The following is a 26,316-nucleotide window of genomic DNA, read 5'->3' on the forward strand; positions in this document are numbered from 1 at the left end:
CTTATATACCGCGCACTATATAAGTATCCGCTGCTGCTATCTAAAAGATAACTATTAAAAAGGAATAGGTTATAAGAGCTAACCTATTAATTATACCTATATATTTAGAATACTAGGGCTAAAGTATTCTAGCGCATAGTATAATTAATAGTAGCTGTAAAAAGAAAGCGCTAGTTAATAAAGACTGGGTAAAGTATTACTATATCCTAATAATTCCGCTTAAGTACCCTTTTTACCTAGAACTAGCCGATAAAGGCAATTCTAAAGTAGGTAAAGTAATCTATACTATTTAGGTTTAATTACGGATAAATAAATATTTAGAGACCGTTCGAATAGGGGTAACTAAACTAAGTTATTACCCGATTATTTTAGGAATTCTATAGCTACGCCTGTATAATCCTGTACCGGACTAGTCCTATAATATACTATAGTTTATAAGCTAGTACTATTATAAACACTATAATATACCGTAAAAAGCAACGCGTGTATAAGGAATTGCTAATATTCTAAAAAAGAACTGCCTAGAGTACCTGCCGCCTGCACTAAAAAACCTAGAAAGGAAGAATATAGCACCCGTTTCCTTACGCGTATATAGCGCCTACCTATAAAAAGGATATAAACTCTTCTCTATATTACTAAATAATATTAACTATATCCTATCTAAGAAAAAGGGCTTTAACCTAGACCGCCTGCCTAAAGAACTATAAAAGTTTACTAATATTTTTTCGCCTAAAAACGCCAACTGCCTGCTACTGTACTGCCTGTATAACTATAAAATTAAGTTAAAAAAAGGAAAAACGCCCTTTTTTAGACCCTTATACTTAATATCCTATAATAAGCTAATAGCTCTAAAAGAATAGGTAGCAGATAATCTAAAAAAAGGATTTATCCGCCCTAGCTTTTTACCTGCCGCGTTACCTGTATTATTTATAAAAAAGCCTAGAAAAGGCTTCTGCTTCTGCGTTAACTACTAAGCGCTAAATACTATAACAGTTAAAAACTGCTACCTGCTACTATTAATAAAGGAAACCTTAAGCAACCTAAAAGGGATAAAGTACTTTATAAAAATTAATATTATATCTGCCTTTAACAACCTATATATAAAAAAGGGTTAAAAATAGCTTACTATATTCTAAACCCGACTAGAACTGTTTAAAACCTTAGTAATACTGTTTAGGCTTACCGGAGCCCCTGTAATATTCTAACGATTTATAAATAATACTCTGCAAGAGCATTTTAATGTTTTCTATACTGCCTACCTAAATAATATTCTAATTTACAGCCGGAACTAAACTAAACACCTAGAGCATGTTTATACTGTGCTAAAACTGCTATAAAAAGCAGAACTCTACGCAAAAATTAAGAAATATAAGTTCTTTACTAAAAAAACAACGTTTCTAGGTATTATTATAGGAGCTAACAGCCTGTAAATAGACCTAGAGAAGATTAAAGCTATAATAGACTAGAAGACACTAACTTACCTAACCGATATATAAGCTTTTATAGGATTTAGAAACTTCTACCGCCGATTTATTAGAAACTTCTTAAAGATTATTACTCCGCTAGTACGCCTAATAAAGAAGGGCGTTGCCTTTATATAGAATACTGCCTGTTAGAAAGCTTTTACTAAATTAAAAGAAGCCTTTACTTTTATACCTATCCTGGCACTATTTAACTAAAATAAGCCTATTATTATAGAAATAGATATATTTAATTATATCTTAGCTAGCGTTTTATTATAGTACGGAGATAATAGAATTCTGCGCCCTATTATATTTTTCTTAAAGAAGTACTTAGTTACAGAATACAACTATAAGATATATAATAAGGAACTGCTTACTATTATCTAATACTTTAAAAAATAGAGACTAAAGCTTAAGGGCGCCGCCTTACCTATTAAAGTTATTACTAACTACTATAATCTAGAGTACTTTATAATAATAAAACTACTAAACTGCCGCCAGGCCTACTAGTCTAAATTCCTGTCCTATTTTAACTTTAAGATTATATATTAACCTAGAAAACTTAGGGTAAAGCCCGATTCTCTAACTAGAAGGTTAGAGGACCTGCCTAAGGAAAAGGATAAATATCTCCGCTACTAGAGCTAGATAATTCTAAAGAGATTAAACTTTAAGAATAAAATAGAAAAGAAAACTATAAGAAAAGTAATTTTTAAGAATAAAGCTAAAATAATAGCTCTAGCACCCGTAAGAACCCGGTAAGAAGGCTTATTACTAACTCCCCTGGACAACGCCCCGCAAGATAAATAAGAAACTAAGGAAAATATAGAACTACCCTCTATAATTGCCGCCCTGCTAAAAACAGTATATAAAAAAAACTCTATCCTGCTATTAGTTCTAAAAGCCTTAGAAAAAGAATACTGCTATTATATAAAGCTTATATTAGCTAAATACTAAAAGAAAAGTAAATATCTATACTATTAGAACTACCTATATATACCCGACTATAATAAACTAAAGGTAGAACTTCTGCGTATATACTATAGGAACACTATTACCGGCTACTTTAGAAGATCTAAAATATACAGCCTAATAGCCCGCAGTTACTACTAGCCTGGAATACTACCTTATATAGACTATTAGGTTAGGAACTATTAGATATATAAAAGAACTACTCTATTATAAAAAGCCTACTAGGGTATTCTAAAGCCGCTGCCTATTCCTAAGAAAGCCTAGCGTAATATATTAATATATTTTATTATACACCTACTATATAGCGGAAAGTATAATATAATCCTTGTTATAGTAGACCGCCTAACTAAAATAAAACACTTCCTTACCTGTAAAGGAACCTGCAACGCGGAAGATATTATAAAACTTTTCCTAAAGAATATCTAGAAACTATACAGCCTGCCTGCCTCTATTATATCTAACTAAGAGCCCTAGTTTATAGCTAAATTCTAGAGACACCTAACTAGCCGCCTAAAAATTAACTGCCTACTATTAACTATATACTATTCTAAAACTAATAACTAGACTAAAAGAGCTAATACTATTCTAGAATAGTACTTATAAGTATATATATTCTATTTACAGAATAACTAAGCTAAATAGCTGCCTTTAGCTAAACTGTTAATTAATACTATAAATTCCGAAAGCACCTATATTTCCCCCTTTTTTATAAACTACGGCTTCTACCTATATCTAGGTTTTAAGCCGGTTAAACTATTAACCCGCCTGCTTACTAAAAATACTAAGCGCTTTACTAAGCGTATAGAAGAAATTCTAGAATATTTAAAGTCTAAACTTACTGCCTTCTATACCTAATATAAGGATAATATAAACTATAACTATTGCCCTGCTTATAACTATTAAGTTAACAACTTAGTATAGTTAAATACTAAAAATATTAAAACCCTCCGCCCCTAAAAGAAGCTGGATTAGAAGAATTTTAAACTATTCCGCGTAGAAAAGGTTATTAGCTTTTATATATACCGCCTAACCTTACTAAAGAGTATATATAACTATAATATCTTCTATATTAGTTTACTAAAACCTGCTGCGAATAATCCGCTGCCCGGCTAGTATTAAGAACTACTACTGCTAGTTAAAGTTAAAGGCTTAGAAGAATAGGAAGTTAAAAAAGTTATCGACTTTTAATAGGAGCGTTACAGTTATAGCCGCCCCTGCCTAAAGTACACGGTAAAGTGGACCGGATATAATAAAGTTATAGAAAAGCCTGCTAACTATCTAGAATATACTAAGGAAGCTATCCGGTTATTCTATTACTATTACCTTAAAAAGCCCGGTTTTTAGGCCTTAACAGAGTTCGGCCGTAAAAAGGGAAGTACTATTACGGCTTAAATAGTAAAGCTTGCTATACAGCGTAATATATAATATTAGGACCCGGTAAGAGGCCTTATTATAAGGGCTTATTATAAGGGCCTATATAAGCCTTAGCAGGAGTATACCTGCTAACTGCCGCCCTGCCTTTTTATAGCTTCTTAAGCTACGTCTTATTATTTAACCTGCCTGCCTGCTATATATTATAGAACACGTAGTAAATTTAGTTATTACTTCTATCTACCTGCCCGAGCTAGCTAGGGCAATCCTGCCGCCCGAGACCGTAATATAAAGTATAAAGAAGAACTAACTCTTTAGCAGTAAAGTAGACCTTTTAGTAGCTACTGCTACTAAAACTTAATCCTTTAGTTTAATATACTTATCCTATATATATAGCAGTCTTTAAATAGAAAACCCTTTTACTTATATAATAATAGCTAATAGTAAGTATCTATAAGCTAAATAGTTTTTCCGCCTTAATTAGATTATATAAATTGCGACTAAATCTAGACTTTTTCTAGGCAGTTAAGAAATTAATAAAAAACGCTAGCAGATATATACGCTAAAACGCTACAGTAGATCTATATAATATATTATAAATATATATTAAGGTATACTTATCTAACGCTTTTTTATATCTATATTTTTATTTAGTATATAGAACTATTAGGGTAAGTTATATAAAAATACTGTCTTTAAACGCAAAATACCGCTTCCGCAATTAAACTCTAATATTATAAAGGAAATACAGATTATAATAGTTTTTAGAAACCTTATAAGGCTAGTTAATAGGTATATATTCCAGCCTATATATTTATTAGATAAAAGTAATAGACTTTAAAACCTTCTGCGCTACTAAGCGGTTATTAAAAATAGGAAAAAGTTTTTTACTTAAGGTATACTTTTGTTAATATTTCCTAAGGAATAAAAGGAGAAAATAGAAAAGAAAATAGACTAGGTTATAGACAACTTAATTAATAAAGTTAGTATCTATAATATTTTTACCCCTAATAATATTAGGACGTTTAAATAGGAACTGGAAATTTTCCTAGCGTAAGTATAAGAGGCTTAGCAGTCCGTCTAATATAGTAAAAAAAGGCTTGCCTAGCTTTAACTACGTCTCTAATTCCAGCCTTTAGTAGAAAATATTTAAATTTCGGGTTGTAGATTATAAAAAAAAAGGAAAAATTATCTTACTAATTAATACTAACTTTTTAGAGGACCGCTATATTATATTCCTACAGTTTTATTTATAATAAACACCGTCTAGCTAATTACTGCTAGTACTATTCTTAGAAAAGCTTAGCGTTGTACTGCTGCATAGGAAGTATAGGAAAGTGCCCTAAATACCCTATTTATATAACCGGCCTTAGCGCGCTATTATTATAGGTAAAGTTATATAATATTAATAAGTGCTGGAGGTAGTTAAAGTAGACTAGTAGAAAAGCCTTTTTTATTTAAAGCGGTTGTATTAGCCTTATAGTAAAGGGAATTAAACGTTATCTAACTTATAAAGGAATAGTTAGCTAAGTAAAAATATAGAGAGGGAATAATCTTTAGTAAATATAAGGGTTTTATAGGAATAGCTTTTAGTATTAAGGGTTTTAATATAAATATTAAAAAATTCGGAAATATATACTAACTCTACGCTTACTTTATTAGAGGTTTATTATATAGACTAGTACTATTACAACGCGCTTATAAGCAAATTATAAATTATAAATATACTACTTTTTTTACGCTTAATTTACTTATATAATTTTCTAGCTTATACTACCCTAGCTTACCTAAGTGCCGGAAAATCTCCTGTTTATATATATCACGGTATTAACCGCGACACACTGCTATACTGCGAGCACAGCTGCCTGCTAAGCATACTAGCAAACTTTGCGTGCGCTATATCCTGTATATAGATCTGCCTCTATCCTGCCTGCCTTTAACTTTTTACCAATTCTTTTAAGCTATTATAACAGCTATATATAGCTATCTAGATCGTTTTTAATGCCTGCTTATCTAGTGCTTATATGCGATATATCGTCGTCGTAATATTAGAATTAGCCGCCCAGCCCGACACCCGTTAACAACAGCGTAAAGCTGTTGCGGAGCTCCACGCAGCGTTTTTAACGGATCTAGACCTAAACTTTTTTTTCCTCTTTTTTTCCCTCCAGCCTACGCCTATAATAGCCGACCTATTAGTCCTATTTCTACTTATATAGTAAGTGCAGTAGGAACTACTATAATATTCTTCTACTAGCTAGCCTACTCTAGTCTGCCTTACTTTAATAGTATACGTCTATTCTCTATCCTAATTCTATTCTCCGATCCGATTGCTAGCACTATATTACCACCCTAAACCCGGATTCTAATTACTAGTACTATACTGCCACCCTAAACCCGGATTCTAATTACTAGTACTATACTGCTACTCTAGAACTAGACCCTAATTACTAGTACTATACTGCTATTCTAGACCCGGATTCCGATTACTAGTACTATACTGCCACCCTAGAACTAGACCCTAATTACTAGCACTATACTGCTACTCTAGACCTAAGTTCCTGCTATATATTGCCTAGAAATAGATAAAGCTTTTTACTTTATAGTACTAGCTATTACTCTAGCCTTTATTCTAGCTCTAGTCTAGACCTAGATTTATATTATACTATACGTATTATACGCTTTAGACCTAGTCTAAACCTAGATACTTATCGATAGTATTATTAATAAATCTAGATCCTACTGTGCGCATTACACGCTTTAGACCTAGCTTCCTGCTATATATATTACCTAGAAATAGATAAAGCTTTTTGCTCTACTGCACTAGCTATTGCTCTAGCCTTTATTCTAGTACTAGTCTAGTTAATACTCCTGCTATAGCCTAGAAAGGCACTAGCTTAAGTTCTATTACTAGTTCTAGTCTAGTTTAGTCGATACTTTTACTACTGCCTAGGGGGTACTAACTTAAGCCTTATTACCAGCACTTATTCCGTCCGCCTGTCTATCTACCTATCTATCCGTCCGTTTGTTTATCCGTCTATCTAATAAGTCTCTACTATACCTATATCCGCATCTGCTTTTTCTTCCGCCTCTGCTTTCTATCCCGCCTGTATAAAGACTACCGCTAAAAACACGCACTTAATAGCTTTCTGCGCCGCTATAGGCGCCTTCTAGAGGGGGGGTACTATTATAGTATTAACCGCAATATACCGCTATACTGCGAGTACAGCTGCCTGCTAAGTATACTAGTAAACTTTGCGTGCGCTATATCCTGTATATAGATCTGCCTCTATCCTGCCTGTTTCTAACTTTTTGCTAATTTTCTTAAGCTATTATAATAGCTGTACGTAGCTATCCAAATCGTTTTTAATACCTGCTTATCTAGTGCTCGTATGCGATACATCGTCGTTATAATAATATAATTCCACGGAAGCCTGCAAGTAAATCCACGTTTTTTAAAATATAATAGTATAAAATATCCTAAAGTAGTAACTATAGATAACTGTAGTATAGGGGTTTAACTATTTAGTACCCTTTAAATATAGCAATTGCACTAGTAATTACTTATAATAAAAAGGGTATAGAGAGTTCTAATTTATAGTAAAGGCCTGTTAAATAGATAAGTTTAGGCGATAAATAATATACTTACTAGTGCGCTTAAAGCCCTACCTTTTTTTTAAACGCGTATACTATAAAGCCTGTAAATAGCCTTTAACTATTATTAGTATATAAAACACCTATTATAGAAATATATTATAGAGAATACTTATTAAGGGTAACTAAAGCTAATTTATTACTACTATTATACTACTTATATTTAGAGGTATATCCGCGCAGATTTATATAGTATTTAAGATAGTATTATAGACTTTATAAGTATATTACTACTAGTATATTTTATTATCTAGGTTAACCTAGCAGAAATTATATCTAAAAGAATCTCCTTTTTTAGTATTTACTAGATGCTTTTTTTTAAAATATTTACTAAAATCGCCTAAGGTATAAAATAAGTATATACGCAGTTCTATAGGTAGATTTTTATTACCCAGGCAACTAAAATATAGGCGCTGCTAAATATACACCCTATATTTACTCGGTGTACACCCCTTTTCTACTCTATATATACCCTTTTTACGTCTAATCTTCTAATTGGTCCGGAGAAGTGCTCCGGGGCCTCTAATTCGCTTGCTTACGTTTTTTACTAATTCTAAATACTCTCTCTAAGTGCGGCGTGGCTATAAAGTATTATATTCTAATCCTTAACTTCCTTAATACACTTACTATAGCCCTTAAACTACTACCGCCACGGTTCTACTATACGCTAGATAAAGCTAAGAAAGTGCTTAGAAAGCATATAAAGGCGCAGGGCTACAGGCTTATTAAGTTCCGTTTAAAACCAGATAGAAAGACGAAGGAAATAAGGAAAATATAGTACTAATACTGCTTTAGAGGTACTAGAGAGTCTTATACACGCGTGCGCAGTATATCTACTAATAAAGTAGACTATAAAATAAGCGGTACGCTTACTCGGCAGCCTCCTAGAGTTAATAGCTTACGTGTTTAGCTATAGAAGACGGTGGAGGAAGCTTATAACAATTATAATACTATGCTTAAACCTACAGCAGTCGCCTATAATAGGAAGCGCTCGGTATCTATAAATGCCCTTATTTAAATAGATATATTAAGCGGAACGAAGCCTAATAAAATGTATATAAAGCTGTTAAAGAAAGGGGTTACTATTACGGCGCATAATATTACTAATAAGCGCACCCGGTATAGGAATAAGCTTCTCGGCGGCCTTACGCCTATCCAGGCGCTTCTCTATACGTTAGAAACCTCTATATTCCCGGCACCTAACGGCTGTAATAGGAAGTATATATACAACTTTATAAAAGATAAGCAGAACCGAATTAAACACCTTTTTTTTACCTATCCGGATTCTATCGAGATCCTATAGGCTAATCACAATGTTATTCTATTAGATTGCACCTATAAAACTAATAGATTTAGTATACTCTTCCTGTATATTACCGGCGTTACGTATACTAGTAATAACTTTGAAATTGCCTATTATTTCCTGCTAAAAGAAAAGGAGGCGAACTATAACTAGGCAGTACTGCAGCTTTTTAAGCTCTTTAAGCGCTATTCTTTTATTCCACGCGTTTTTTTAACAGATAAAGAATAAGCTCTAAGGAACGCACTATATTAATAATAGCCTACGGTCGCGCGCCTCCTCTATATATAGCATATTAAAAAGAATATTATTACTAAACTAGCTAAGGTATATAAGAAGGAACCTATATACGCTGCAGGCAGCGCGCTACCTGCGCCTATATTAGATAAAGAGAAGGAAGCTATTTAGAAGAAGGAACAGGAGAAAAGGGGGCAGTTCCTTACCTGTTAAACCGCCACGATAAAGCTGGAAGTTATAGCTTAATTTAATAAGGCTTGGAAAAAGCTACTTAACAACTATAAAGAGCGCCCTAACCTAGTAATATATATAGAGAATAAGTAGTAGCTATATAGGTGGAATTAGGCCACCTGCTACACCTGTAAGGTGCGGCACTTTAGTACTATATAAGTGATTTTTCTTAACACTAAAATATCTAAATTTAATGCCTAAACTTTGCACGGGGTCTATATACGTGCTAAATAGGCAGCGCTAAAAAGGATAAAAGTATAGCTTAAAGAATAACTAAGAAATAAGGAAGTAGCAGAAATATATAATGCTAATTCAATTTCTTACAGAGTTATATCGCGAAATAAGGGCTTGCACGGCCTACTTAAAGGCTTCCTTTAGGTGTTAACTGGCTATCTATTCGACGTTCTCCTTAATATACAGAACTTTATCCTTAACTCCAGGTCTAAGTTTAAAGATAAAATAGCTAGATATTACGCCTATACTCCGCATAATATTAAAAAACCCGAATTCTGTAACCTATATTAAAAGGTGACGCTGCAGGCGCTTGTTCTCCTTAAAAAGCAGCTCTAAAAGGCTAAATTAAATAAATATAACCCACTTAATTATACTTAAACGTTTAAGTCTATCTATAGCATTCTGTGTGCGCATAAACTGTATAATCCTCTACACTAAGCGCTTGCAAATCGGCTAGATCCGGTGCTCTATATATAACCGGAAGAGATAGATTACTATTAGTGGTTTATTCGGCTAGGAGAACATTAGCTAGCTATTCCTTTTAGGCCTTTTAAGGATGTAGAGGATCCTGCTGTTATTAAGCGCCGGCGCGGCCGGCCTACTATTGCGAGGAAAGGCTATTATACGTACAACAATACGCAGCGAGAGCTATTAAGATTTAAGATTGCTACGGGCACGGGTGCGGCAGCTAGACCTATAGGTATACCTACAGGACGCACGCCGACAGTTCCACCGCTAGGACCGCCTATTTTTATAGCCCCCCGTCCAGCTCCTGTCGCTTAGAGTGCTCCTTAGTCGGCCGCTACACCAGCTATCACGGAATTCGACGATTTGCTTACTAATCCGCCCGAGTTTGAGCATGCAGTAATACCTAGGCCCCCCCCTACTGCCGCACCTACGCCCGCACCTACTACTGCATCTACTGCTGCACCTAAGAAGCGTGGCCGGCCGCCTGGTGCAAAGGATAAGGCACCTAGAAAGAAGGCAGCACTACGGAAAGGGGCTGCGCAGCATTATAATAGCGCTTATCCTGAGCCTTAGCTAGCTCTTTAGCCTTAGCTAGCTCCTTAGCCTTAGGCAGCGCCAGCGCTGCTTCCTTATAAGGAGCTCTAACGTTAGATAGCATTATACGAGCAGTATATAGAGGGGTTAATAGATTAGGATAGCTAGGAAGGCGCGGCGGCGATGTAGGGGGGCCAGGTTTAATGCAGAGAGGCCGTAATAAGGTAAGGATTTAACTGTTTTAGTATACTTATAGGCACGTAGGCACGTAGGTAGCAATACAACGGCCTATATACACTATAGGAAACGGGAAGTATATATAGTAAAACGGGTATACTGCACAGCCTTGCTATAAGTAGCCTTATGTACGGCCTTACGTACGGCCTCACGTACGGCCTTACGTAAGGCCTTACGTGTAGCTGGCCTATATATATAGCCTTACGGAAACGGTAAGAATATACAATAAAATAGTAAGGCTGTACAGCCTTCCTATTTTATATAGATGCGCGTGAGAATTAAGCGCCGGAGCTTCCTCCGAGCCCTCCGGACCAATTAGAAGATTAGACGTAAGAAGGGTGTATACGGAGTAGAAAAGGGGTGTACACCGAGTAAATATAGGGTGTATATTTAGCAGCGCCCTAAAATATATTCTCGGTCTCAGGTCCTTATATATAGACACCTTAGCTGCTTCTAGCGCTTATATAAATAAGTCTAGCTAGGTATTATATTTGCTCTTATTTTATATAATATAACCGCTTAATTATTAGAGTTAAATAGGGTGTATTTTACCCTTTTTAACCCTATAATATTCTATAACAGCTTAAATAGCTCTATTATACCGGTATATTTCTGCTTCTAGAGTAACTTCCGGCAGGGCTATAATAGTATTAGCTAGCTTTCTCTATACTAGGAGTATAGTATATTAAGGCTATACTATAATAACCTTATTTTTACTTTTAATACTAGTAAGCTGTAGCTTAATATTATATATAGGTTGCTTATACTTCTAGCGTTCCTTAATATCCTAAAAAAGGGCATCTTGCTAGCGCTGCCTTTTCTAGTTAATTTTATAATTAAGCTTTTTATACTTTAGATACTTTATAGAATTTTAGAGGTTATACTTAAGTTGCTTTTATTATTAGAGCAGGTAAAAAACTTTAGGATAATTGTTTACTAATATAGATTATTCCGGAGTAAGCTATTATAGCTGTTAAAAATTAATTAAGCGACTTATAACGTATTCTATAAGCGAGCCGTTTACCTAAGTAAGCCGTCTACTTTATTATAAAAACGCAACGCGTTAACTTCTAACTACTATACGTCGATAATATAACATACAATTAATATAAAATAAAGGTCGAATATATATAGCTATTATAGCAATTAATCGGCAGCAATTTATAAGCGAACGGCGCGCTATTATAATATATAACGTCCCTAGAAGTATACTTTAAAATCGACGCGCTAGAATAACCCTATAACGCGATTCTAAGCCTAATTTAAAGAAGCTTTTAAAGCTAGAGGAATTAGTTATTACTTAATATATACTTAACCTAGATTTATAAGGATTTCCGCCTAGCTTATATACTATATAAGAGATGGCCAATAAATTGCTTACTAAGCGCGCCGCCGGCTAAGTTAGCAAAAACTAGCTAGAGAACTTTATTAAGCGAACACCTAAGCTTAAAATATAATTTAATCGAAAGTATAACCGTTAAAAAGCTCTATATAAGGATCTAAAAGCTATTAGTAATTAGTTTAAGCTTATACGCAATATAAAAGCAAAGTATAGTATTCTAGATAAAAATATATATAACTTTAATAAAGCCGGCTTCTAAATAGATGTTATTTTAATAGGCGTAGTTATAACAGGCTCTAAGCGCTGTAATCGTCCAAAATCTATACAGCTAGGCAATCGCGAATAGATAATAATAATCTAAGGTATTAATACCTGTAGATAGGCTATTCTACTATTTATTATCTTTATAGGTATATACTACCTTTTTATATAGTATAAGGGCAATAATATACTACTAGATTAGGTTATAGTAGTAAGTAATAATAGCTAGATAATAAATAAGCTTAGTATTACCTGGCTATACTATTTTAATACGCATATAAAAGATCGCATAATAGGCACGCACCGGCTGCTAATTATTAATAGCTATAAAAGCTATATCTTACTTAAATTCCAATAGATTTATAAGGAAAATAATATTATTACTCTCTATATACTAGCGTATTTATTGCACCTGCTATAGCCGCTTAATATTAGCTACTTTACGCTAATAAAAAAGGCGTATAGGCGCTAAATTAAGGACTTAGTGCGCTACTATATTAACTATATTACTAAGCTAAAGTTCCTGCTAGTATTTAAAGCAGCTTTCTATAGCTTAATTATAAAAAGCAATATTTACACAGGCTTTTAAGGCGCAGGCCTTATACTACTTAATTTAGAAGTAGTGCTATTAAAGCTTAATATTAGGCTCTGTACGCTGTTGCCTTCGCCTGCTGCTGTAGAGGCTCTATAGGAATTAAAAATACTAAGCAATACTTTTAAGCTAGGCTCTTAATTAGCTTTAATTTATAAGCGCATTTAAATATATTAAAATAGCTCGCCTATAGCTATTTTTAACTCGCTTAATAGCCTTTCTAAAGGTGCTAAAAGTATAATATATTAAGCTGCACTACTGCGCGATACTGTTACTAGCCTTTAAAAGGTAAATAAAGCCGCTATAAAGCGCAAGGCGCGCAAAAAAAAGCGTATTTAAAGGGAAGGAACTTTAATAATAAAAGCAGGCTTTTAAATAGCTGCTTAACGGCTTAAAAAGAACGCTTAAAGTAAAAAGTAGTAAAGTAAAGCAGGCTTTAATAGAATCGTGCGGCGCTATAGGCGCTGCAGCGAGTTAGGGTATAATATTTATACGTGTAAAAACGATATAAAGGTTGCTATAGATTAGGCTATAAGTTATATATAGTTAATATCTATTAGCGTTATAGAGTAATTAACGTTTAAGGCAGGTTTTTATAATAAAGTAGACGGCTTACTTAGGTAGACGGCTCGCTTATAGAATATATTAGTATAAAATACTTATATTAATATATTTTAGGGCTTAATACCTTATATAATAGCTTATATATCTACTATAATATATTATAAAAAATAGTATTTTAGAAATATTCGGATATTATAGTGCGTTATTATAAAATTTTGTATAGCCTTACTAATATTGCCTATATATTATATTAATATTACGTTTTACTAATAATTACTTAGGCTAAGCTTACTATTTTTATTAAAGGCCTTTCCTCTATTATATTTTAATAAATAGGGTTAGGTAATTTAGGTAAACCCTGTAATTTCGCCTAGTATTTTAATTTAGGGCAGCAACGTAGAGTACTAAAAAAGCTAGTTAGGAAAAATAGTTTAGCTATTTAGGGTTTTTATAGGTTGCTAAAGTACTAGAATAATATCTAATTTCCTATTAAGGCGTAATAATAGCTTATTGCGCCCTAGTAGAATAAAAAGCCTACTTAACTTTTTTTTAGATATTAGATTATATACTATAAACGCGCTATTATAGAAAAGTATTCTAAAAAGGAAGATATATAAACTATAGATAAAAAACTTATTAAATATAATTTTAGGGAAAGGGAAAGTATTCCTTGCTAAAGTTAGCATTTTCTTAGAAATATATAGATATTAGCTAAACTTAAAAACTTATAGAACTTATATATTTTTTACCCTAAGGAACTTTTTTATAAATTTAAAGATAAATTCTAGTAATACCTAATAAGGCCTACTTTTTAGATCCTAGAGCAGTATAACTAGTATATACTAATAGTAAAGTGCAAGAATAGCTTATAGCCGATTTACTATAATACTACTAAGCTATAAGTAGATATAGCAGCCGCTTAATATAGGCTGTTTTACGCTGTTAAAAAAAGCGTACGGTCGCTAAATTAAGGATCTAGCGCGTAACTATATTAACTATATTATAAAGCTTAAGTTCCTACTAGCTTTTAAAGTAGTATTTAATAACTTATTTATAAAGAGTAATATTTGCGCAAGCTTTTAAGGCGCCGGCCTTATACCGCTTAATCTAGAGGCAGTACTTTTAAAGCTTAATATTATACTTTATACGCCGTCGCCTTTTGCTATAGTAGAAGCTTAATAGGAATTAAAAATACTAAGTAATACTTTTAAGCTAGGCTTTTAATTAGCTTTAACGTATAATTGCATTTAAATATATTAAAATAGCTCTTTTACTACAATTCTTAAGTTGCTTAATTCGCTTATTAAAGGCGCTAAAATATAGATATATAGGGCAGTATTATTACGCGATTAGGTTATAAGCCTTTAAAAGGCGAATAAGGCCGCTATAAAGTATAGAGAGCGCAAAAAAAAGCAAATTTAGAGGTAAAAAGTCCTAATAAAGGTATAGGGGTCTAATATAATTGCTTAAAAGGAAGCTAATAAATAAATTAAGGGCGAAATGCGTTAAAATAGAAGGCGCCCAGGTGGAAGTGCACGGCAGCAAGCGCGCTATAGGCGCTGCGGCGAGATAGGATATAATACTTATATATGTTAAAAAGATAAGGAAGTTATTATAGAATAGACTATAAGTTAAATTAAGTTAATATCTATTAGCGTTATAGAGCAATCTACGTTTAAAGCTATTAAAAGTTAATAAGGTAGCCGGCTTGCTTAGGTGGCCGGCTCGCTTATATTGCACGTTATTTATAATAAAATAAAAGTTTAAAGTTTTCTAGTTATATAAAGTATTAGGGTTTTTTTTATATAAGGTATTAGGAGTTCTAAGGGGATTTTTTTACTTAGAATATTAAAGGTTTAAAATTTCTATTATATTAAACTAAAAAACCTATAAATTAGTATATAGTTTAGATATAGTTTTAATCTATACTATTATACTTCTATATTTTTTTTAGAACTACTAACTACTAATTACTAACTACTAACTACTAACTACTAACTACTAACTACTAACTACTAACTACTAACTACTAACTACTAACTACTAACTACTAACTACTAACTACTAATTATAAGCTACTAACTATTAACTACTAACTACTAACTACTAATTATAAGCTACTAACTATTAACTAACCCTAACTATATACTAATACTTTATTAGATTTAAAAAGTATATAACTATTAAGTTTTTTTTATATATTAAATAAATTTCTTTATTACTAGTTTAATTCCTTTATAGCTAAATAAACTTTTTTTAAAACTAAGTAAATATTTTCTATTACTAGTTAGTATTTCTTAACTACTACTTAAAATTAAAAAAGTTTAGTAAGATTTCCCCTATTATAAGTAGTAAAAAAGTTAAATACTAGCTATAAAAACTTAAATACTAGATATAAAAACTTAAATACTAGTAGTAGAAAAAATTCCTAGTAGTAGAAACTTAAATACTAGTAGTAAAAACTTAATTACTAGTATTTAAAAAACTTAATAAATAGGTAGTAATTAAGGAATTTAATTATATAATTAGTAACTATATAGTATATAGAGTATAAAAATAGGTTTTATAGTAAAGTACTAGGTAGATATCTTAAATACTAGTAGTAGTGCGCAATGTAAAATCTTACCCACTAACCCACCACCATATTACCGATTACTACCTTTCGCATGGCACTAATAAGACTGAACCCACTCGCCATTCTTAGTATCCAGCCCGACGCAGACCAAGCTGTCATCGACTCTGCATACCGTCGTCTGGCTCTGGAATATCATCCTGATGTGTACCAAGATGATCAGGATCCAATCGAACTCGCTGCTAAGATAGAGATCTTTGAAGAAGTCGAAGCGGCATACCAAATGCTATGCGATCCTCAAACTCGCACGGTCTGGCTCCACCCTCGCGAAATGCCCAAGGACATGAGCTCCACGCCTCATGCGCGGGTCTCGAGGTCCTACGGGAGCAACCCACGCTACTTTCCCCGTCGCAACTGTGCCACCAAAGGTGCATCCAAAGCTAGGAACCTCCTGGCGGCCTCCAAGTTCGGTGACATATACGCAAAAGAAAACGCCCGCCACGCCGAAGTAGTCGCTCCAGTCCAGCTTTGGAAAGCGGCTAAAGAATATCGGCGTTCCTTCCGTCGATAGTCACGTGAAGAAGTTGCAAAGGAGTGCCAGGGCATGGCGCAAGAGTGGCTCAAATGCATTAAGTTGGGACGTGCTGCTCTTGCGGAGATACAATACGCCTTGCCGTTGCAACAGGAGGCGGTCACATTGTTTGAGGAAGCGGAGGAAGCGTTCAAGTGGTGCGAAGCGGAGAGTTCGAGGATGGAGGCGGTGGAGATGGTGTCGCAGGGGAGCGAGTGCACAAAGGACCTGGCGCGGGCGAAGGGGAAGTTGAAGGAGATGGAGGTCTGGAATAAGGAGTGGGAGGCGAGGGTGAAGGCCTGAGAAGCACTGAGGCAGAGTTGGCTGGATGAACATGCCATGGCGGCAAAGAAATAGGACTAAAAATGCGCCTGAGGAGCTTTGTACTCTGCGGGATCCTACCTTAGGCCAATGAATCACTCGTAGAGTAGTTGGATAGCATGCTGAAATTGCTATTCACCGTTTGCGCAGCTCGTAAAGAGCAAGTTCATTCGATCGCCGAATGCGTTGCACTGGAGGAACAGTGCCATAACGCTGCGAACGGCGGTAGGACCAAATGCTACCTCTGGGGCATGTGTATTTGAGTCGACGTGATGTACTCTACGCCTTGCCATTGTGAATCCCTCAGTTCTCCTTATCCTTCTTCTTCAACTCTACAAGCTGCCCGATCAAGCTCTGCACCATATCCTCGAGACCACGAAACTCCACTCCCAAAATTTCTGTGGTCTTACTGCTATCAAACCCGTCCTTCGCCCTCCCCACCCCCGGATGCTTCCCACCAAGCGGCAACAATCCGGACTTCACCTCTTCAGGGAATAATCTCTCTACAATTGGATCGACCTCCTCCCAAGGTATAGGACGGGTATACGCTGCGATGAACCTCCCACCACTCTTGACTTTCCTGGACTCCATGGCCGCAACATGCGTTAGCGCCACATCATCCAAGAACACGAGATCGATAGGTGAGGGCCTCTCCGACTTTTTCCCTAGAACCTGGTCGATCATCACATAATTTGACGTAGGACGGCTGAGCAAGTCATGAATGGTGGTGACTGGCTCATTACGACCCTGCACGAAGGATGGAAGAATACTGAGGACATCGAAATGTGGTTTTTTCTCCTTGATGAAAGTCTCAACAGCCGCACCGGAGTGTCTCTTAGACTGACGATACGCAAAATGCTGGTTCGTGGTACCTTTGACTTCGTCGAGTGGGACGGGACCGGGCACGTCGTCCGGGCCCATGGTCGTTGCGCCTTCTTTTGGGTCTAGGATCTCAGTGGACGAGGTGATGATGATGCGCTTGACACTCGGAGATTTCGTGGCAGCTTGAAGGATGGCCAGGTTACCCTTAACGGCGGGGTTGATGAATTCAGAGAGAGCGTCGGATATCTCGCCAGATGTGGCTCCATCAGGAATAGGTGAGGCGATGTGTTGAATGTAGTCGACGTCCTTGACGGCCTCATCGAATGCCCCGTCAGCCGTGAAGTCAGGGACCTCAATAAAAGAGATTGAATTGACGTATGGTTCCAAGCTGGGTAGATCTTTTAGCTTTTCCGCACTTGAAAGCTTCCGGCTAGCGACGCGTGTTCGATAGCCTTTCTTGAGGAGCAATGCTAGAATTGCGAAGCCGATATGGCCTGTAGCTCCGGTGACTAGGACGAGTGGTCTCGACATAGTTTTGTATATGATACGTGACCAAAAGTGGTTTTCTGAAGATGAGGGCGTTGTATGTGGTCTTTGTGTGCCTAAGTGACCGCGCTCGATCGCACTCTTTTTAACAACGCCAAGCGATGAGTTTGTCAATGCTTTCCAGTTGTCATTTCAAAGCAGCGATTGACTAGGAATAGCAAATATGGAATGTCTGGTTGCTTACGGACATTAGATGGAGATTAGGTTTATCAAGCTAGCTCCGGTATCTCCGAATAAACCACGATCAAGAGCGTATAGCCTTCGAAGATCTCTTCAACGTTCCTTGGAGTAGTCAAGACGACAAAGAGATTGGAGATGCGCTAAAGCTTTCGTTTTTTCTTTACTTATTATTCAATCTGCTAACTATTTAGCGCAGCTTCTTCAATTTTCCTGTTGTCAGTGGATCATTTTCTACTAGATCCCCGAAATACGTTTTCGCCAAAGAGCTTCACCTTGTCTTCCTCGTGTGTAGTAGCGTATTGTAGTGGCCGTGATGGTAGCGAGGGGATTCAAGATCGAAAGTTAGCTAGCGGGGGAGGGCCGTGAGGCAAATCTGGATGAGAAAGGCCCGAAACTCGAGCCGCTCTGGATCTGCAGGAGCTGATGTCTGGGCTACGTCGACAAAGTCGCTAAGTGCTAATTTTGGACGACAATTCGATGTCATTTCGCGTTGCCAGCAGCGGGAACGACATGCCGGTCCGAATCAAGAAGAGAATGAACTACATCTATTTTCGTCGCGGTAGTCCGTGAAGGGCACGGCTCGCCGCCACAAGATACGCGAGAAGCGTCTCAGGCAGCAGGCTCAGAAGGTGGGAGGTCTGGGCTTGGAGTACGTACCGGTACATGGGTCAGGAAAGAGCCAAGCATGAGCATGAAGAGGATGTGACCGGTCGCGGAGTACGGAAAGAAGAGGGTCAGGAAGGAACATACCAGGAGTTCGTTCTGAGGAACGAGCTTGAAGAGAGAAGAGGGCACGTTCGATGGCGTCAAGATCAAAATGAAGCCGAAGTAGTGAATGCTCCGGAGGCTACCTACAGGAGTCAATTCATGAAGTCATTATCTGGCATGGTGACTCGGCAAGGCTCATTATGGGAATCAGCACGACAGAAAGAATGATAACGGAAAATAACGATGGCATGCATGATGGCCCGACGATGGTCGCATGGTCAAGTATCGATAAGCTCTCGCGGACAGAGGACATGTTTGATACGATTTTGCCTTCTTCGGACTTCAACAACGTTGCTGTAGTAATCCAGCTGTGATTGATCCTATTTGCTCAAACGCCACCCACGCTTTGGATACTCCGAATCGTTTCTGGGCGGGCTTCAGGGATGCTGAGGACTTCTATGTCTGTCTGCTGAGGCAGACGCGCGCGAGCGAAAGCTTCCTTCGCATACTTCTTCCGTCCCGCGCTTTCGGCAATCCACTCAGGCTTGTGGCCTTCGACGGGTTTTGCTCCAGCCTTCTCCCCATCTTGGTTCAGCCAGCTTACGGTGTCTCAGTCCGTGATCGAGAAACAGCAAACGCGGGCCAGTATCATGCCGGAAGATAGGTGTTACATCGTCTACACCTCTGGATCTACTGGAAAGCCCAAAGGGGCGGTGCTGACCCATGGAGCGGCGGCAAATGGAATAGTCCATTATGCTCTCTCTGGTCTCTCGCGATGGCTTCTCTTTTACAATCCGACTTTCTCAGCCGCACAGAGGACGATGCTGTCAACATTGATCCATGGTGGGACGCTACTAACGGCAAGCAAGAACAGCCTAAGCACCGATCTAGCTGGCGTTATCGACCGCAACCAGATCGATGCACTGGGAATCACGCCGTCAGCCCTCACGCTTCTCAAGCCATCAGATATACGGAGTGTCCGACTAATCACCCTCGTTGGTGAGCATATCCCGGAATCGTTGGTCCGTATCTGGGCTGGCATCCCGAACGTCAAGTTGCGAAACACTTACGGACTGAGCGAGTGTACACAGTTGAACTTTGGTCGCACACTCGCCGTTGACAGCAGCCCCTGTGTTGTGGGCACTCCGAATGATACTACAATGGCCTACGTAATAGTTCCAGGGAACCTACATCTAGCTCCTGTGGGCGTGGCTGGCGAACTCTGCTTAGCCGGCCCTCAATTAGCCGCTGGATACCTAAATCTGCCTGAGCTAACCGCTGCAAAGTTTGTGGACAACCCCTTTGGGCAAGGCAAGCTTTATAGAACGGCAGACCGAGCGAGGCAGCTCTAAGATGGCTCAATGGAGCTGCTGGGCCGTCTAGATCTGCAGATCAAGGTCAATGGGCAGAGAGTCGACCCGACCGAAGTTGATGGTGTGCTTAGGACACACTCCGCCGTCGTTTCATGTGCTTCGGTAGGAACTACAGTGGATGGCCATCTTGCCTTAGTGGCGGCTGTGGTGCTCCACAATGGGCTTGGCTGGAGCGATGCTGTGCCCCTGCTGCTACGCCATATGCGTGCAACGCTCCCAGCCTACATGGTCCCAACGTTGTGGCTACCACTCGAAGAGATCCCCACAACCGCAAGCGGGAAGGTCAACTTCGACGCAATCCAAACCATGGCGATCAAGCGTGGAACCGCTGGTTTTGCAGAGCTTTTGGCGCGTCCAGGGGTGGAAGAGGAGGTTTTAGACTCCCTGCAGCTTCCAATTGCTCGGGCCTGGGCTGATGTGCTGGGCATTGATTACCTCGTCATCAGACGGCATCATTCTCTACTCATGCTCGGTGGAAACTCGATTATCGCCATACAAGCCGTGGCCAAGCTTCGCAGTGAAGGTATCGTGGTCGAGTTCAGCAGCTTTATAAGTGACGAATCTCTTGAGGAAGTAGCATCGACTGCCAAGATCGTCTCCGTGGACCACGCTGATGTTGCTGAACCTTTCTCGCTCATCGAGGACTCAGGGGTACTTGATGACCTCCGCCAACATCTCAACATAGAAGATGCCTACCCTGCGACCTCTCTACAGGCCGGCCTCCTAACTACACTGAACGGAGAAACAGATGCATGCACATACCGTCGAGTCTGGAATGCGACTGGCATGAACACAGAGCGGATGAGACAGAGCTTCCAACAGGTCTTTGAGGAACGCGATATTCTCAGAACAGGTTTCGTTGCAGACCGAAAGCCATTCATCCAGTTTGTGCGCCTCGATCTCGATCTCCCATGGAGCGAAGTCCAATGCTCCCTCGAAGAGTATATGGACAGGGACCGCCAATTGGAGATGCCTATATCAGGGCCGCTGTTTCGAGTGGGTTTCATCTCTGGGAAATACCTCGTGGTCACCATGCACCATAGTCTCTTTGACTTCAGGTCCCACTGGTTCCTATATGAGGATGTTGCAGCGGCATATTTGGGAAAGAAGATCCCAAGGAGACCCAAATTCAGGCACTTTGTCAGGTATTTGGTTGATCGAGACAGCGTCAGTGATGGCCAATTCTAGGCATCATATCTCCGAGGCGCTCAAAAAACCTGCCTCAATTTTGCCCCTATATCTTTGCCTTGTGACTCTTTCATTTCACCTGGGACGCCACCGCAAGAGGTGCCTCAGAGGGTGGTGGGGGTGTCCAAGCAAACCAGCAATATCTCCAAGGATCTTAGTATTAGCCTTGTCGAGAAGGCGAAGCTCCTGGGCGTATCCCTGGGAGCAATCGTCTACAGCGCCTGGGCTATACTGCTTTCTCGCCACCTTGGCAACAGTGATATTACCTTCGCTGCCACCGTATCCGGCAGAGAAGTCCCAGTGCTGGACGTTCAGAGCATAGACGGGCCAACGATGGTGACTGTGCCACAGCGGATCCAGATCGAAACTGATCAATCCCTCATTCGGCTAGCGAAGGCATCCATGACTGGATTCGCTCGCATGACGAAACACTCCCAGTATGGAATGCAAGAAGCCTTGCGATCTGGGAATCTCCAGCCTGGCTGTTTCGACACTATCGTCAATATCTTAGTCAGCAACGAAGCCAGCGATGATGCTCAGAAAGTCTTCAGGAGATACGGTGACCGGCCAATCTGGGGCTCTGACTTCACGCTCCTTGAGGTGGAAGAAGGCAAGGTTGGTACCAATATCCGGCTTTCAAGCGACATGGAATCGAGACGCCTGGATTTCATCTGTGACTCGTTCGTCAAAATCGTCACGACAATGCTTGAGGAACCAGAATCGCGAGTGTCGACCTTAGATATCCTTGGTGATGCGGAACGGAGCTACCTATCCGACACGCTTTCCAGTAGGCATACTTTACGCACACCTGAGGCACAGATGCTCCATGCAGAGTTCGAGCGGCACGCTAATCTCAGTCCCAACATGGTAGCTATTGACTGGGACGCCACGCGGGATGTGACATATGCCGTGCTCAACAGCCTCGCGAATCAGTTGGCTCATCTCTTGATAGAGCACGGCGTCATTCCCGGTGACGTTGTGGCGCTGATACTTGACAAGTCGGTTGCTACCATCATATCCATTCTGGGAGTGCTGAAAGCCAGCGGTGCCTATGTTCCCCTGAATCCAGAGCATCCTCCCGAGCGAAACAGGTTCATCATCCAAAACTACAACACGAGAGTCATGATCATCCACGAAGCGTATGTCGGACTCGTTTCACATACTGAGGACCTTCAGACGGCGGCATCCCAGTGTACACCACTCGCGTCGCAATCCGCAGAGTGTTCATATGTTGAGGACCTTCAGACGGTGGTATTCGAACGTGCAGCCTTCTCCTCACGGCCCACAGAGAAGCCCTTAGTAGCAACAACACCTCAACACCTTGCCTACGTCATATACACTTCAGGAAGTACAGGACAGCCGAAAGGCGTCAAGGTACCGCATCATACCGTTGCGACGGCAATAGCTAGTATGGCAGATGTAGAAGGCCAACACGAAGGCGGATGGCGGACGCTGCAATTTTCCAACTATGTCTTTTATGCGTCGGTGCTGGATATTTTTCACGACTCTCAGCACAGGCGGCACGCTCTGCATGGCGCCTATGGAGCGTTTGATGTTCGATATCACATCATGCATCAACGTCATGCGTGTCCAGAAGGCACTTCTCATGCCTACGGTTGCCAACCTCTTCGGACCAGAGCAAGTCCCGACTTTTGAGAAGCTCTTGTCAGGTGGAGAGCCTCTTACACACAGCGTGCTCGAGGCATGGCGGTCCCGGTGCCAGATACTGAATCTTTATGGTCCTACAGAGACATCCATCCTCGTCACGGCCAAGTCAGTCCGCGAGGGAAGCCGAGTTACGAACATCGGGGCGCCATTCCCAACCGTCATGGCATTTATTGTCGACCCGGATGGCGAGGAGCTGCGACCGTACGGGGCGTCTGGGGAGTTGTGCATAGCAGGGCCGCAAGTCACCGCCGGCTACATGAACCGCGATGATCTCACGGCGGTCGCGTTCAGAGACAGCATTGCGCTGGAAGTCCGCATCTATCGAACCGGTGACCTGGCGCGATGGCTTCCCGGGGGCGAGATCGAGTGTCTCGGCCGGAAGGATAATCAAGTCAAGATCAACGGCCACCGAATTGAGCTTGGTGAAATCGAACATGCCATTAGGCGAACTAGCTTGGTGATAGACGTCGTAGTATTGCTAGTCAATGTCGCGAGCAAGGCACAGCTGGTAGCGTTGTGTGTGTTCGAAGTGAATGGTCGTGCGCAAGTTCAGCCGGCAGAAAACAACCGTGAGCATCTGCGTGCATTGAGGGACCAGCTGGATGGCCTGGCAACATACATGGTTCCTAAAGTCGTTATTCCTATGGGGGACTTCCCACGAATGGCTTCCCACAAAGTCGACAGGAAAGCGCTGAAAGGAGTTGTTGAGGAACTTGGTGGCATGGCCATCAATGGATATGCTCTAGAGATGGCTGGAGAGCATGGTGCTGTGATAGCTGCCGAGACACCTATGGAGCGAGCGCTGGAGAGGATGTGGGCGGGACTCTTTCACGTCCCAGCTACACAAATCGGTCGTGAAGCTAACTTTCTGGCTCTTGGGGGGGATTCCATTTCTGCAATTAGCTTGGCTAGTACGGCTCGGCATGCCGGCTTTAGACTGAGTGTTCCCAGCATCCTCAAGTTCTCGAAGCTGAAAGACCTCGCAGGGGCAATGCAAGAGGTCGAGAAAGCGGAGGTCATAGCTCAATGTGTCTTTGAAGTCGTCCAAGAGGGCAAAGATGCCATCCAGGCTATGGGCCTCTCCTGGGAGGAAGACGTTGAATACGTCTTTCCGTGCCCGCCAGGTCAGGCTGAATTTCTCAACCAAGGCAACCGTCCGGAGCAGATGTGGGTTCTCCAGACAGTCCGACACATGTCCGCTGGAGTAGACCAGGAGCGGTGGATCCGAGCAACAACAAAGCTGAGCAAAGCCAACGACATCCTCCGAACCGTCTGGATCAAGTTAGTAGCGAAGGGGTGGGTCGGAGTGGTGTTGAAGAGCTCTGAGCTCAATCTTGTGAAGTTCAACCATTCTGGTGATGCCGAAGCCGTGACCATCATTGACGAGTTTTGGAAGCAGCCATTCGCCGCAGGGAAGCCTTTCATCAAGTACGCGATCTTGGACCACCCGGACAATTCTTGGGATCTCGCCATCAAGATGGACCACGCCGTGTATGATGGCACACTCTTACGGGTTTTTGACGATCACTTCCGAACTATCCTTCAGGACCAGGCAATACCTCGCCACGGACAGTTCAAAGACTTTGCTTTCCACAATTTTCAGTCCGACAAGGTTAGGTCTCTGAGCTACTGGAAGGGTAAAATGGCCCACAAACCAACCAAATGCTCGCCTGCTGGATGGGTATCCACTTCGGCACCGATGGCTAGGGCTTCATTGAGACGATTGCTGGAAATACCTGACATCGAGACCAAGGCGAAGCTCTTGGGTGTCACCCCGTCCATCATCTTCCAAGGCGCCTTTCAGCTGTGGTTGTCACGCGCCACTCGCAATACCAGCACAAGTTTCGACTATCTCGTGAGTGGGCGGAATGTTACCCTGCCCGACCCCCAAAACATCAACGGAACTCTTGCCAACTTCCTTCCGGTGGTCGCTACCGTCGATCATTCGACTACTGTGAAAAAATTCCTCGAGCAGGCCCAAGACGACTTTTGGGCTATGACGGAGTACGGCAACGTGGGATTGGATGACATCTACGACGCGGCAAATGTGTCTCGAAAGGATGCGGGAAATCAGATTTTGTTCTTATCGCAGCCTTTCGAGGTTGCGGCGAAGGGCAACCCCAATGCAGCCTTTCGATGGCTGGTCCTGGCCGAGTCGAAGGTCCGCATGGATCAGCCGTACGCGTAAGTTGTTGAGTTGTCGAAGGCGCCAGGAAACCAGCACAAGATCACTCTCATGTATGACGAGAGAGTTATTGGCGAGGAGCTTGCGAGGCAGATTTCTGATGAGATTGCTGATCTGATCGATGCCGTTCTTGACGATCAAGAAGAAGGAATAGTGAGGAGAATTGGGGACATCATAGATTTCATCATTTAGACGGTGAAACCTTTGAGTTTCGAGCGTTCGGATAGTAAATGATGCCGGCCAAGATTGAAAATAGGATGTGGCGATCTTTCAGAGTTTCGATGGATGGAGAAGGAGATTTTCAAAAGAGCGAGGCGGAGTATGCATCACGTGACTAGCTCAAATATTTTACGTGGAATTTGTTTGCATGGTATATTAATTCGAGTGAAATGGGAATGCGACTATCAAATCCTAGAGGGTGGATAGATCTGAGAGATAGTGAAGTCGTCACATTGGCAGTTCACAATATCCCAACAGGAAAATCTTATGTCAGCTACGACCGTATCTCATTTCAGTTAACCATGGAGTACCCGTGGCTTTCGCGTAGTGCAAGTTTCTCGTTCCTCGAAATTTGCCCCACTTCCACCTAACTAGTTAGGTGGCCGCCATCTCAGTGCACCGGCCACCTCAACGCGTCAATTGTACATAAATTATTTGACACCGTGATTGCTCCATTAACATCATGGATTTGACCTACAAATAAGAAGAAATGCGCGTGCAGGATGCAT

The 26,316-nt window shown here is 40.2% G+C and overlaps 3 protein-coding genes across 3 annotated transcripts; 2 read left to right on the top strand and 1 right to left on the bottom strand.

The window, feature by feature from the left end:
- Positions 1-16,120: 16,120 nt before the first annotated feature.
- BDZ99DRAFT_498674 (DnaJ-domain-containing protein) lies at positions 16,121-16,900 on the top strand (the record flags this gene model as incomplete). The annotated part of the gene is made up of 2 exons (XM_033723594.1): positions 16,121-16,534; positions 16,598-16,900. 2 exons carry the CDS (start codon positions 16,121-16,123, stop codon positions 16,898-16,900), a joined length of 717 nt encoding a protein of 238 aa, XP_033576221.1.
- Positions 16,901-17,057: 157 nt separating this feature from the next.
- Positions 17,058-18,271, bottom strand: BDZ99DRAFT_531223 (NAD(P)-binding protein; the record flags this gene model as incomplete). The annotated part of the gene is made up of 1 exon (XM_033726444.1): positions 17,058-18,271. The coding sequence occupies one exon, from the start codon at positions 18,269-18,271 to the stop codon at positions 17,222-17,224; it is 1,050 nt and encodes a 349-aa protein (XP_033576222.1). The 3' UTR covers positions 17,058-17,221.
- Positions 18,272-19,443: 1,172 nt separating this feature from the next.
- Positions 19,444-25,780, top strand: BDZ99DRAFT_508946 (acetyl-CoA synthetase-like protein; the record flags this gene model as incomplete). Its single annotated transcript, XM_033724367.1, has 8 exons — positions 19,444-20,463; positions 20,542-21,718; positions 21,752-22,878; positions 22,972-23,216; positions 23,248-23,428; positions 23,459-25,564; positions 25,601-25,641; positions 25,678-25,780. The coding sequence occupies exons 1-8, from the start codon at positions 19,825-19,827 to the stop codon at positions 25,778-25,780; spliced, it is 5,619 nt and encodes a 1,872-aa protein (XP_033576223.1). The 5' UTR covers positions 19,444-19,824.
- Positions 25,781-26,316: the final 536 nt, after the last annotated feature.

Source organism: Mytilinidion resinicola (assembly GCF_010093595.1).
Source record: "Mytilinidion resinicola strain CBS 304.34 unplaced genomic scaffold BDZ99scaffold_10, whole genome shotgun sequence".
Classification (NCBI taxonomy): domain Eukaryota; kingdom Fungi; phylum Ascomycota; class Dothideomycetes; order Mytilinidiales; family Mytilinidiaceae; genus Mytilinidion; species Mytilinidion resinicola.